The 14,511-nt window shown below is 41.8% G+C and overlaps 1 protein-coding gene across 3 annotated transcripts in view; it reads right to left on the reverse strand.

The window, feature by feature from the left end:
- POLR3A (RNA polymerase III subunit A) overlaps window positions 1-14,511 on the reverse strand; it is a 58,607-nt gene that overhangs the window by 20,741 nt on the left and 23,355 nt on the right. For all 3 annotated transcript variants that reach the window (XM_029200936.1, XM_029200935.1, XM_029200937.1), the window contains 3 exons: window positions 8,839-9,011; window positions 1,278-1,389; window positions 166-284 (listed from right to left, as the gene is read on the reverse strand). In XM_029200936.1, coding sequence (XP_029056769.1) covers window positions 166-284; window positions 1,278-1,389; window positions 8,839-9,011 — 404 coding nt within the window. The remainder of the gene's footprint in view (window positions 1-165; window positions 285-1,277; window positions 1,390-8,838; window positions 9,012-14,511) is intronic.

Genomic DNA, 14,511 nt, shown 5'->3' on the forward strand with positions numbered 1-14,511 from the left:
TACAGGACTCAAGTTTGGGTTGCAGAGGGAATAACCCCGAGTGGCCGCAACCCTTATACACCAGCTCCAGGGGCCCCTTGGTTGGCAGCTCCAGAGCTTCTGTGACTCTCTTCTGCACTGCTGGAGGTTGTCCTTCAAAGTTCTGCCTCATCCGCTACTGCTTACCTTTGAGTGTTTTTCAAAGTGAGGCAAGGACCTGTTTTCAAAGCCATCTGGCACTCGAGAGCCACTGATGGCTTGCTGTCCCACACAGGCAATCATCTGTGATATGTTAATGAAGGAACCTGGGGAAGCAGGTCAGGAATGTAACATTCATTTACCAAAATGACATTAAATGAAGCGCAAGCAGATCTGTGGGATAAAACAGGAATACGTGGCACAGACCCCTATCCTCAACAAGTTCATAGTCTAGGGACAGTAAAAGTCAGAACTAGAGCAACACAGGGTAGAGCTATCAGTAACACAAGAAAAGCCGAGCAGGGCTAGAGCTGCTCAGGGGCGAATGAGCACTTTGGGGCTGGAGGAAAGACTTCCAGGGGAGTCTTCCAGAAGGCAGCGGCAACCAGCTGGACATCTGGAGGACATTATGACTTAGACATAGAAGACGTGGGGGAGGAATTCCAAAGTGGGTGGGAGAGTGGGAAGCAAAGACACAGGATAGGAGTGTGGGGTATGTACCAGGAGCAGGGAGTAGGAGAATATGGGGTGAAAGGCAGCAAGGTGAAAGAGACTGGACTTTATTCTGTCAAAAATTTACAGAAACAGGAAAAGCAGGAGGTTCTGAATTTGAGTGCAGTATCATGAAACCTAATGCTTTCAGGTTATGGCTAACTATGACATTTAAGTATTTTTAATTATCATCAAACATATTATTTTAAAAATCCGCAGGTTTTCTTTCTTTTCTTTAAAAAATAACGTCAAGTTTACTCAAAGCACCCTCAAACTCAGAAACCCACACACATGACCAATGTTTCTCCAAAGGAGTTGGACTTCTAAAAATGCAAATAATTAAGTCTCTTTCTCTATGTATTATTTAAAAAACTTCAGGCCTTTATAAACAAAAGGCCTGAAGTTTGTTTTTTTAGAAGCGCAGCTTGTGGGATCTTAGTTCCCTGACCAGGGATTGAACCCGGGCCCTGGCAGTGAAAGCCTAGAGTCCTAACCACTGGACCGCCAGGGAATTGCCAGGCCTGAAGTTCTGACTCGCATTTCCTAGAACACAACCAGCCAGCCCACATGCAGCGCAGTGACAGCAGCGGCCGGAGGGGGGCACTCACCTTTAGAGCCGCACAGAGCCATGGTGAGGGGGCTGTTGCTCTTATCCAGCTCCCGGAGGCAGGCGCTGCCCGCGTGGTCGCGGATCACGGACAGCTCCTTCAGGATCAAAGCCTGGCAGGAGAAAGGGAGATGCGTGGTGGTTCTGTGATTACCGAAGTTCAATGAGACGTTTAAGGAAATGTGAAGAATTTCAGCAAGATGTCAGATTTCCAGCAGATAAAAGGTTTCAGAGCCTTAGAAGACCAAGATGCCCTGTCTCTATAGACTGACATCTTCCACAGGCTGCCATAATCGGTGTGTAAGGAAAAAACAATCCTTGGGAAATTCTTTAAACGGCCAATAAAGTACAATGTGCTTGCTTGGCTTTGGGTACAGTACCCTATATGGCAATGTATCCATATATAAGTTACTGTACATACTCATGCATGCGTATACTGTGTCTAAACAAGTATAGTATCTTATACTTTATAGCAAATTATGTAATATGTAGTAAAAGAGAATTGCTTGTGCTATTTGTAAAATTTGTCTCTCTGCTAAGAACACACCTGAATTACCACCAGTTAAGTATGTTGTGGGGTGACTCTATAGGAATATTCTAGTCCATGAGCTCACCCAGATTGTCATCTCTCAACTCACAACTTACAATGCTGAAGCAGTTAGGAGTCATGCTTCCATTAAAAGTGAGTACAGCTGAGGCCTCAAGTAATTTTCTATGTGAGAAACACCCATTTCTCTCTCTCTCTGTTTTTCTTTAAGAGTTAGTGAGATTAAGAATGAGCTAAATGCCATCCACCAGAGGGCAGACAGCAGAAGCAAGAACTACAATCCTGCAGCCTGTGGAACAAAAACGACTTTCACAGAAAGACAGACAAAATGAAAAGGCAGAGGACTATGTACCAAGTGAAGGAACAAGATAAAACCCCAGCAAAACAACTAAATGAAGTGGAGATAGGCAACCTATCAGAAAAAGAATTCAGAATGATAGTGAAGATGATCCAGGACCTTGGAAAAAGAATGGAGGCAAAGATCGAAAAGATGCAAGAAATGTTTAACAAAGACCTAGAAGAATTAAAGAACAAACAAACAGAGATAAACAATACAATAACTGAAATGAAAAATAAACTAGAAGGAATCAATAGCAGAATAACTGAGGCAGAAGAATGAATAAATGAAATGAAAGACAAAATGGTAGAAATAATTGCCGAGGAGCAGAGTAAAGAATGAAAAGAAATGAAGACAGCCTAAGAGACCTCTGGGACAACATTAAATGCACCAACATTCACATTATAGGGGTCCCATAAGGAGAAGAGAAAAAGAAAGGACCCAAGAAAATATTTGAAGAGATTACAGTTGAAAAATTCCCTAACATGGGAAAGGAAATAGCCATCGAAGTCCAGGAAGCGCAGTGAGTCCTAGGCAGGATAAACCCAAGGAGAAACATGCTGAGACACATAGAAATCAAACTGACAAAAATTAAAGACAAAGAAAAATTATTGAAAGCAACAAGGGAAAAATGACAAATATACACGGGAACTCCCATAAGGTTAACAGCTGATTTCTCAGCAGAAACTATACAAGCCGGAAGGGAGTGGCACGATATACTTAAAGTGATGAAAGGGAAGAACCTACAACCAAGATTATTCTACCCGGCAAAGATCTCATTCAGATTCAACTGAGAAATCAAAAGCTTTACAGACAAGCAAAAGCTAAGAGAATTCAGCACCACCAACCAGCTCTACAACAAATGCTAAAGGAACTTCTCTAAGTGGGAAACACGAGAGAAGAAAAGGACCGACAAAAACAAACCCAAAACAATTAAGAAAACGGTAACAGGAACATACATATTGATAATTACCTTAAATGTGAATGGATTAAATGCTCCAACCAAAAGACACAGGCTCATTGAATGGACACAAAAACTCGCTGAAAGTGAGGGGATGGAAAAAGATATTCCATGCAAATGGAAATCAAAAGAAAGCTGGAGTAGCAATACTCATATCAGATAAAATAGACTCTAAAATGAAGAATGTTACAAGAGACAAGGAAGGACACTACATAATGAACAAGGGATCAATCAAAAAAGAAGATATAACAATTATAAATATATACGCACCCAACAGAGGAGCACCTCAATACATAAGGCAAATGCTAACAGCTATAAAAGAGGAAATTGACAGTAACACCATAATAGTGGGGGACTTTAACACCTCACTTGCACCAATGGACAGAAAACTAAGGAAACACAAGCTTTAAATGATACAAGAGACCAGACAGATTTAATTGATATTTATAGGACATTCCATCTGAAAACAGCAGAATACACTTTCTTCTCAAGTGCACACAGAACATTCTCCAGGATAGATCACATCTTGGGTCACAAATCAAGCCTCGGCAAGTTTAAGAAAATTGAAATAATATCAAGCATCTTTTCTGACCACAATGCTATGAGATTAGAAATAAATTACAGGGAAAAAACCATAAAAAACACAAACACATGGAGGCTAAACAATACGCTACTAAATTATCAAGAGATCACTGAAAAAATCAAAGAGGAATTCAAAAAACACTTAGAGACAAATGACAAGGAAAACACGACAACCCAAAATCTATGGGATGCAGCAAAAGCGGTTCTAAGAGGGAAGTTTATAGCAATACAATCCTACCTCAAGAAACAAGAATCTCAAAAAAACAATCTAACCTTACACCTAAAGGAAATAGAGAAAGAAGAACAAACAAAACCCAAAGTTAGCAGAAGGAAAAGAATCATAAAGATCAGAGCAGAAATAAATGAAATAGAAACAAAGAAAACAATAGCAAAGATCAGTAAAACTAAAAGCTGGTTCTTTGAGAAGATAAACAAAATTGATAAACCTTTAGCCAGACTCCTCAAGAAAAAGAGGGAGAGGACTCAAATCAATAAAATTAGAAATGAAAAAAAAGTTATAACAGACACTGCAGAAATACAGAGCATCCTAAGAGACTACTACAAGCAACTCTATGCCAATAAAATGGACAACCTGGAAGAAACGGACAAATTCTTTGAAAGGTATAACCTTCCAAGACTGAACCAGGAAGAAATCGAAAATATGAACAGACAAATCACAAGTAATGAAATTGAAACTGATTAAAAATCTTCCAACTAGCAAAAGTCCAGGACCAGACGGCTTCACAGGTGAATTCTATCAAACATTTAGAGAAGAGCTAACACCCATCCTTCTCAAACTCTTCCAAAGAATTGCAGAGGAAGGAGCACTCCCAAACTCATTCTATGAGGCCACCATCACCCTGATACCAAAACCAGACAAAGATACTACAAAAAAAGAAAATTACAGACCAATATCACTGATGAATATAGATGCAAAAATCCTCAACAAAATACTAGCAAACAGGATCCAACAACATATTAAAAGGATCATACACCACGATCAGGTGGGATTTACCCCAGGGATGCAAGGATTCTTCAATATACGCAAATCAATCAATGTGATACACCATATTAACAAATTGAAGGATAAAAACCATATGATCATATCAATAGATGCAGAAAAAGCTTTGGACAAAATTCAACACCCATTTATGATAAAAACTCTCCAGGGCATAGAGGGAACCTACCTTAACATAATAAAGGCCATGTGTGACAAACCCACAGCAGACATCATTCTCAATGGCGAAAAACTGAAAGCATTTCTTCTAAGATCAGGAACAAGAGAAGGATGTCCACTCTCGCCACTATTTTTCAACATAGTTTTGGAAGTCCTAGCCACAGTAATCAGAGTAGAAAAAGAAATAAAAGGAATACAAATTGGAAAAGAAGAAATAAAACTGTCACTGTTTGCAGATGACATGATACTATACATACAGAATCCTAAAGATGCCACGGGAAAACGGCTAGAGCTAATCAATGAATTTGGTAAAGTTGTAGGATACAAAATTAATGCACAGAAATCCCTTGCATTCCTATACACTAACAACAAAAGATCAAAAAGGGAAATTAAGGAAACAATCACATTCACCATTGCAACAAAAAGAATAAAATACCTAGGAATAAACCTACCTAAGGAGGTAAAAGACCTGTACTCAGAAAACTATAAGACACTGATGAAAGAAATCAAAGATGACACAAAAAGATGGAAAGATATACCATGTTCTTGGATTGGAAGAATCAATATTGTGAAAATGACTGTACTACCCAAAGCAATCCACAGAGTCAATGCAATCCCTATCAAATTACCAATGGCATTTTTTACAGAACTAGAACAAAAAATCTTAAAATTTGTATGGAGACACAAAAGACCCCGAATAGCCAAAGCAGTCTTGAGGGAAAAAAACGGAGCTGGAGGAATCCGACTCTCTGACTTCAGACTATACTACAAAGTTACAGTAATCAAGACGATATGGTACTGGCACAAAAACAGAAATACAGATCAATGGAACAGGATAGAAAGCCTAGAGATAAACCCACGCACCTATGGTCAACTAATCTATGACAAAGGAGGCAAGGATATACAATAGAGAAAAGGACAGCCTCTTCAATAAGTGGTGCTGGGAAAACTGGACAGCTACATGTAAAAGAATGAAATTAGAACACTCCCTAGGACTTCTCTGGTGGCACAGTGGTTAAGAATCTGCCTGCCAATGCAGGGGACATGGGGATAATATATGGTCTGGGAAGATCCCACATGCCGCAGAGCAACTAAGCCCATGCGCCACAACTACCGAGCCTGTGCTCTAGAGCCCGCGAGCCACAACTACTTTGTCGCAACTACTGAAGCCCGTGTGCCTAGAGACCGTGCTCCACAACAAGAGAAGCCACTGCAATGAGAAGCCCATGCACCACAACGAAGAGTAGCCCCTGCTCGATGCAACTCAAGAAAGCGTGCGCACAGCAACAAGGACCCAATGCAGCCAAAAATAAATAAATTAAATAAATAAATTAAAAAAAAAAAGGAACACTCTCTAACACCATACACAAAAATAAACTCAGAATGGATTAAAGACCTAAATGTAAGAGTGGACACTATAAAACTCTTAGAGGAACACGTAGGAAGAACACTCTATGACATAAATCACAGCAAGATCTTTTTTGACCCACCCCCTAGAGTAATGGAAATAAAAACAAAAACAAACAAATGGGACCTAATGAAACTTAAAAGCTTCTGTACAGCGAAGGAAACCATAAACAAGACTAAAAGACAACCCTCAGAATGGGAGAAAATATTTGCAAACAAAGCAGCTGACAAAGGATTAATCTCCAAAATACATAAGCAGCTCATGCAGCTCAATATTAAAAAAACAAACAACCCAATCAAAAAATGGGCAGAAGACCTAAATAGACATTTCTCCAAAGACATACAGATGGCCAAGAGGCACATGAAAAGCTGCTCAACATCACTAATTATTAGAGAAATGCAAATCAAAACTACAATGAGGTATCACCTCACACTAGTCAGAATGGCCATCATCAAAAAATCTACAAACAACAAATGCTGGAGAGGGTGTAGAGAAAAGGGAACCCTCTTGCACTGTTGATGGGATTGTAAATTGATACAGCCACTATGGAGAACAGTATGGAGGTTCCTCAAAAAACTAAAAATAGAATTACCATATGACCCAGCAATCCCACTACTGGGCATATACCCTGAGAAAACCATAATTCAAAAAGACACATGCACCCCAATGTTCACTGCAGCACTACTTCGCCAGGTCATGGAAGCAACCTAAATGTCCACTGACAGATGAATGGATAAAGAAGATATGGTACATATATACAATGGAATATTACTCAGCCATAAAAAGGAAAGAAATTTGGTCATTTGTAGAGACGTGGCTGGACCTAGAGACTGTCATACAGAGTGAAGTAAGTCAGAAAGAGAAAAACAAATATCGTATGCTAACACATATATATGGAATCTAAAAAAAAAAATGGTCATGAAGAACCTAGGGGCAGGACGGGAATAAAGATGCAGACCTAGTCGAGAATGGACTTGAGGACATGGGGAGGGGGAAGGGTAAGCTAGGACAAAGTGAGAGAGTGGCATGTATATATATACACTACCAAATGTAAAACCAATAGCTAGTGGGAAGCAGCCTCATAGCACAGGGAGATCAGCTTGGGGCTTTGTGACCACCTAGAGGGGTGGGATAGGGAGGGTGGGAGAGAGATGAAAGAGGGAGGGGATATGGGGATATATGTATACATATAGCTGATTCAATTTGTTATAAAGCAGAAACTAACACACCATTGTAAAGCAATTATACCCTAATAAAGACGTTAAAAAAAATGTGGTACATATATATAATGGAATATTACTCAGCCATTAAAAGGAATGAAATTGGGTCATTTGTAGAGACATGGATGGACCCAGAGACTGTAATACAGTGTGAAGTAAGTCAGAAAGAGAAAAATATCGTATGTTAATGCATATATGTGGAATCTAGAAAGATGGTACAGATGAACCAGTTTGCAAGACAGAAATAAGAGACACAGATGCAGAGAACAAACGTATGGACACCAAGGGGGGAAAGCAGTGTGGGGAGTGGTGGAGGTGGGATGAATTGGGAGATTGGGATTGACACGTATACACTAATTTGTATAAAACAGATAACTAATAAAACCAATTTAAAAGAAAAAAAAAAGAATGAGCTAAATGTATGTATAAAATAGATAACTAATAAGGATCTACTGTATAGCACAGGGAACTACTCAATACTCTGTAGTGGCCTACATGGGAGAATAATCTAAAGAAGAGTGGAGATATTTATATATATATAACTGATTCACTTTGCTGTACACCTGAAACTGACACAACATTGTAAATCAACTATACTCTAATAAAAATTAAAAAAAAAACAGAAAGAATGAGTTAACTGTGAACACCTCACACAATGCTGCTTTCTCTCTGCTTTAAAAAGTTCATTTCATCAGAAAATTTCTTACTGTTCAAAAAACCTTTCTTCTCTGCTTAGGTGAGTTAAAGCTCTGAGCCCCAGGCTACTGGGGAGGCAGAAGAGAGCCAGGCAAAACCCTGGTGCAGGCAGACTGCTGAGCCAGGCTGCTTCAGAGAATATGCAGGACTCTCAGGCAACTGTGACTGTGACATGTGCTGGTCCAGTTCTCAGCTAACCCAGCTCCAAATGTGAGAGGGCAGCACACTGGTATGTGACTCTCAGACAGGAATTACCCACGTCTCTTTCAAAGACCATCCATTCAAAGAGCTGTGCTGTCAGTCTCTAGCCACAGGATGCTGGAAACAGGAAGGGCAGAAGCACTGAAGTATCAGGTACAGAAGGGGCCCAAGCGTGATGCTGGAGCAAGAGCAGCCCCATGTGGCCAAATGAACAGGCGGCCGTGTTTTCACCACCTAGAACATGAAAGCTGGAAGAGATGCAACGGATCTAACGGGAGGCCCTCCCCGCTTTAGAACACACACAAGCTGCACAGCACTGAGACTGGCTAAAGCCACTGCCTTTCCTTCCCACTCACCTCTGCTCCTTCTCTTCAGGGCCTACAGCGCCACCCAGTGATGAAGTGGCTAAACTGACCAGAAGAGCCAGACTCACCTCCAGGGTCTCCTCAGCAGTGCAGCCAGGCTGCTGCTGCAGCTTGCCTGTGTTCAGGGCTTCAATGTACTCATCACATTTTTTGTAACCAGCATTCAGCAACTCATACTTGGCCTTCAGCAGGCCTTGGCCAGGTGTGACGTCACCAATCCCAATTGAGAATCCACGGTTAGCTGCAGAATAGTTGCCCGGGAGAGCAGGAAGAGAGAGCCACGGATGTTAGTCAACCTGCTGCACAGAAACAAGTTTATACCTTCAGAGAACTTGTTACAACCCAATTAAACAAAATGTTCCTGTATCAGTCTCTAGGGAGTTACGCAACAATGACTAAGACTCACTAACTCCTCTGAGACCTCACAACCTACAGTGATGTCCCAACGAACTACACGGTAAAGCAGACAGCCACTAAATAGTAAAGAGCGCCTGAGAGAGCCAGCTATGGAAAGTGGGCCACCTGACTGCTGGTTCTCAGCGTCGCAGAGACCTTTCTGCCCCGATTCTCTCCTTCAGAAATTATTATTCCGAAATACAGAGACTGAGAAACAAATGTAAACGCCACATTTGATGGAACTATACAGTAATCGTAATCCTAATATCTGCCTACGAGAGGTGACTGGCTTAGTGGGGTGGGGAAGGGGATGCGTAAAAGTGGCTGCAGAAAGGAGGGCCACGAGCCTGGAAAGTCTCAGAAACAAAATCCTCAGGTTCTGTGGGAGGTAATATAGGTGCTGGAAACAGGGAAACCCAGTGGAAAGTTTGCACAGGCATACCTTGTTTTATTGTGCTTCACAGATATTGTGGTTTTTAAAAAATTGAAGGTTTGTGGCAACCTTGTGTTGAACAAGCCTAAAAGCACAATTTTTCCAACAGCATCTGCTTACTTTGTGTCTCTGTGTCAAATTTCGGTAATGCTCATAATATTTCAAACTTTTTCATTATTATTATATTTTTTATGGTGATCTGTACTATGACTACTATGACTCACTGAAGGCTCAAATGATTAGCATTTTTTAGCAATAAAGTATCTGTAATTAAGGTATGTACATTGTTCTTTAAGATACAATACTGTTGTACACTTAACGGACTATAGTATAGTGTAAACAACTTTTGTAACCACTGGGAAACCAAACAGTTCATGTGACTTGCTTCACTGTGGTATTTGCTTTATCGTGGTGGTCTGGAACTGAACCTGCAATGTCTCTGAGGTCTGCCTACAAGAAACAGGCCTCAGATCCTTACGCCTGTGGGAGACAGTGATAGAGAAGGTGTATTTGGGGATCAAGAATAGGAAGTCTTGAGGACGGCTTGAAGATGGCGGAAGAGTAAGACGCGGAGATCGCCTTCCTCCCCACGGATACACCAGAAATACATCTACACGTGGAACAACTCCTACAGAACACCTACTGAAGGCTGGCAGAAGACCTCAGACCTCTCAAAAGGCAAGAAACTCCCCACGTACCTGGGTAGGGCAAAAGAAAGAAAGAAAAAACAGAGACAAAAGAAAAAGGACGGCACCTGCGCCAGCGGGAGGGAGCTGTGAAGGAGGGAAAGTTTCCACACACTAGGAAGCCCCTTCGCGGGCGGAGACTGCGGGAGGCGGAGGGGGGGAGCTTCGGGGCCGCGGAGGAGTGCACAGTGACGGGTGCGGAGGGCAAAGCGGAGAGATTCCCGCACAGAGGATCGGTGCCGGCACTCACCAGCCCGAGAGGCTTGTCTGCTCACCCGCCGGGGCGGGCGGGGCTGCGAGCTGAGGCTCGGGTTTCGGTTTCGGACAGAGCGCAGGGAGAGGACTGGGGTTGGCGGCTTGAACATAGCCTGAAGGGGTTAGTGCACCACGGCTAGCCGGGAGGAAGTCCGGGGAAAAGTCCGCACCTGCCGAAGAGGCAAGAGACTTTTTCTTCCCTCTTTGTTTCCTGGTGCGCGAGGAGAGGGGTTTAAGAGCGCTGCTTAAAGGAACTCCAGAGACGGGCGCGAGCCGCGGCTAAAAGCGCGAACCCCAGAGACGGGCGCGAGCCGCGGCTAAAAGCGCGGACCCCAGAGACGGGCGGGAGACGCTAAGGCTGTTGCTGCCGCCATCAAGAAGCCTGTGTGCGAGCACAGGTCACTCTCCACACCCCTCTTCCGCGGAGCCTGTGCAGCCCGCCACTGCCAGGTTCCCGGGATCCAGGGACAACTTCCCCGGGAGAACGCACGGCGGGCCTCAGGCTGGAGCAACGTCACGCTGGCCTCTGCCGCCGCAGGCCCGCCCGGCACGCAGTGCCCCCCGCCCCGGCCTGAGTGAGCCGGAGCCCCCGAATCAGCGGCTCCTTTAACCCCGTCCTGTCTGAGAAAAAAACAGACGCCCTCCAGCGACCTACACGCAGAGGCAGGGCCAAATCCAAAGCTGAGCTCCTGTGAGCTGTGAGAACAGAGATGAGAAAGGGAAATCTCTCCCAGCAGCCTCAGGAGCAGCGGATTAAAGCTCCACAATCAACTTGATATACCCTGCATCAGTGGAATACCTGAATAGACAAGGAATGATCCCAAATTGAAGAGGTGGAATTTAGGAGCGAGATCTATGATTTTTTTCCCTTTTCCTCTTTTTGTGAATGGGTACGTGTATGCTTCTGTGTGAGATCTTGTCTGTATAGTCTTGCTTCCACCATTTGTCCTAGGGCTCTATCCGTCCATGTTTTTTTAAAAAAATTTTTTTCTTAATAATTAATTTTAATTGTAATAACTTTATTATACTTTACCTTCGTTCTTTCTTTCTTTCTTTCCTTCCTTCCTTCCCTCCTTTAGACAACGAATCACCCCAAATTGAGGAGGTGGTCTCTGAGAACAAGATTTATGACTTTTCCCCCTTTACCTCTTTTTGTGAGGGTGTATGTGTATGCTTCTGTGTAAGATTTTCTCTGTATAGCTTTGCTTCCAACATTTGTCCTAAGGTTCTATCCGTCCCTTTTTTTTTTTTCTAAATATTTTTTAATTCAATAACTATATTATACTTTATTTTATTTTTACTGTATCTTCTTTCTTTCTGTCTTTTTTCCTTCTTTCCCTCCTTCCTTCCTCCCTCCCTCCTTTATTTCCTTCTTTGCTTCTTTCTTCCTTCCTTCCTTTCCTCCTTTCCTTCTTTCTTTCCTCATACTTCTACTAATTATCTCTACTTTTTCTCCCTTTTATTCTGAGCCATGTGGATGAAAGGCTCTTGGAGCTCCAGCCAGGAGTCAGGGCTCTGCCTCTGAGGTAGGAGAGCCAACTTCAGGTCACTGGTCAACAAGAGACCTCCCAGCTCCACATAATATTAAACGGCGGAAATCTCCCAGAGACCTCCATCTTAACACCAGCACCCAGCTTCACTCAACGACCAGCAAGCCACAGTGCTGGACAACCTATGCCAAACAACTAGCAAAACAGGAACACAACCCCACCCATTAGCAGAGAGGCGGCCTAAAATCATAATAAGGCCACAGACACCCCAAAACACACCACCAGACGTGAACCTGCCCACTAGAGAGACAAGATCCAGCCTCATCCACCACAACACAGGCACTAGTCCCCTCCACCAGGAAGCCTACACAACCCACTGAAACAACCTTAGCCACTGGAGACAGACATCAAAAACAACGGGAACTACAAACCTGCAGCCTGCAAAAAGGAGACTCCAAACACAGTAAGATAAGCAAAATGAGAAGACAGAAAAACACACAGCAGATGAAGGAGCAAGATAAAAATGCACCAGACCTAACAAATGAAGAGGAAATAGGCAGTCTACCTGAAAAAGAATTCAGAATAATGATAGTAAGGATGATCCGAAATCTTGGAAATACAATGGACAAAATGCAAGAAACAGTTAACAAGGACCTAGAAGAAATAAAGATGAAACAAGCAACGATGAACAACGCAATAAATGAAATTAAAAATACTCTAGAAGGGATCAATAGCAGAATAACTAAGGCAGAAGAACGGATAAGTGACCTGGAAGATAAAGTAGTGGAAATAACTACTGCAGAGCAGAATAAAGAGAAAAGAATGAAAAGAACTGAGGACAGTCTCAGAGACCTCTGGGACAACATTAAATGCACCAACATTCGAATTATAGGGGTCCCAGAAGAAGAAGAGAAAAAGAAAGGGACTGAGAAAATATTTGAAGAGATTATAGTTGAAAACTTCCCTAATATGGGAAAGGAAATAGTTAATCAAGTGCAGGAAGCACAGAGAGTCCCATACAGGATAAATACAAGGAGAAATATGCCAAGACACATATTAATCAAACTGTCAAAAATTAAATACAAAGAAAGCATATTAAAAGCAGCAAGGGAAAAACAACAAATAACACACAAGGGAATCCCCATAAGGTTAACAGCTGATCTCTCAGCAGAAACCCTACAAGCCAGAAGGGAGTGGCAGGACATACTGAAAGTGATGAAGGAGAAAAACCTGCAACCAAGACTACTCTACCCAGCAAGGATCTCATTCAGATTTGATGGAGAAATTAAAACCTTTACAGACAAGCAAAAGCTGAGAGAGTTCAGCACCACCAAACCAGCTTTACAACAAATGCTAAAGGAACTTCTCTAGACAAGAAACACAAGAGAAGGAAAAGACCTATAATAATGAACCCAAAACAATTTAGAAAATGGGAATAGGAACATACATATCGATAATTACCTTAAATGTAAATGGACTAAATGCTCCCACCAAAAGACACAGATTGGCTGAATGGATACAAAAACAAGACCCTTATATATGCTGTCTACAAGAGACCCACTTCAGACCTAAAGACACATAGACTGAAAGTAAGGGGATGGAAAAAGATATTCCATGCAAATGGAAACCAAAAGGAAGCCGGAGTAGCAATTCTCATATCAGACAAAATAGACTTTAAAATAAGGACTATTACAAGAGACAAAGAAGGACACTATATAATGATCAAGGGATTGATCCAAGAAGAAGATATAACAATTGTAAATATTTATGCACCCAACATAGGAGCACCTCAATACATAAGACAAATACTAAGAGCCATAAAAGGGGAGATCGACAGTAACACATTCATAGTAGGGGACTTTAACACCCCACTTTCACCCATGGACAGATCATCCAAAATGAAAATAAATAAGGAAACACAAGCTTTAAATGATACATTAAACAAGATGGACTTAATTGATATTTATAGGACACTCCATCCAAAAACAACAGAATACACATTTTTCTCAAGTGCTCATGGAACATTCTCCAGGATAGATCATATCTTGGGTCACAAATCAAGCCCTGGTAAATTTAAGAAAATTGAAATTGTATCAAGTATCTTTTCTGACCACAACGCCATGAGACTAGATATCAATTACAGGAAAAGATCTGTAAAAAATACAAACACATGGAGGCTAAACAATACACTACTTAATAATGAAGTGATCACTGAAGAAATCAAAGAGGAAATAAAAAAATACCTAGAAACAAATGACAGTGGAGACACAACGACCCAAAACCTATGGGATGCAGCAAAAGCAGTTCTAAGGGGGAAGTTTATAGCAATACAAGCCCACCTTAAGAAGCAGGAAACATCTCGAATAAACAACCTAACCTTGCACCTCGAGCAATTAGAGAAAGAAGAACAAAAAAACCCCAAAGCTAGCAGAAGGAAAGAAATCATAAAAATCAGATCAGAAATAAATGAAAAAGAAATGA

This window comes from Monodon monoceros, unplaced genomic scaffold (genome assembly GCF_005190385.1).
Source record: "Monodon monoceros isolate NGI ecotype Baffin Bay Population unplaced genomic scaffold, NGI_Narwhal_1 Super_Scaffold_4, whole genome shotgun sequence".
NCBI classification, from domain to species: domain Eukaryota; kingdom Metazoa; phylum Chordata; class Mammalia; order Artiodactyla; family Monodontidae; genus Monodon; species Monodon monoceros.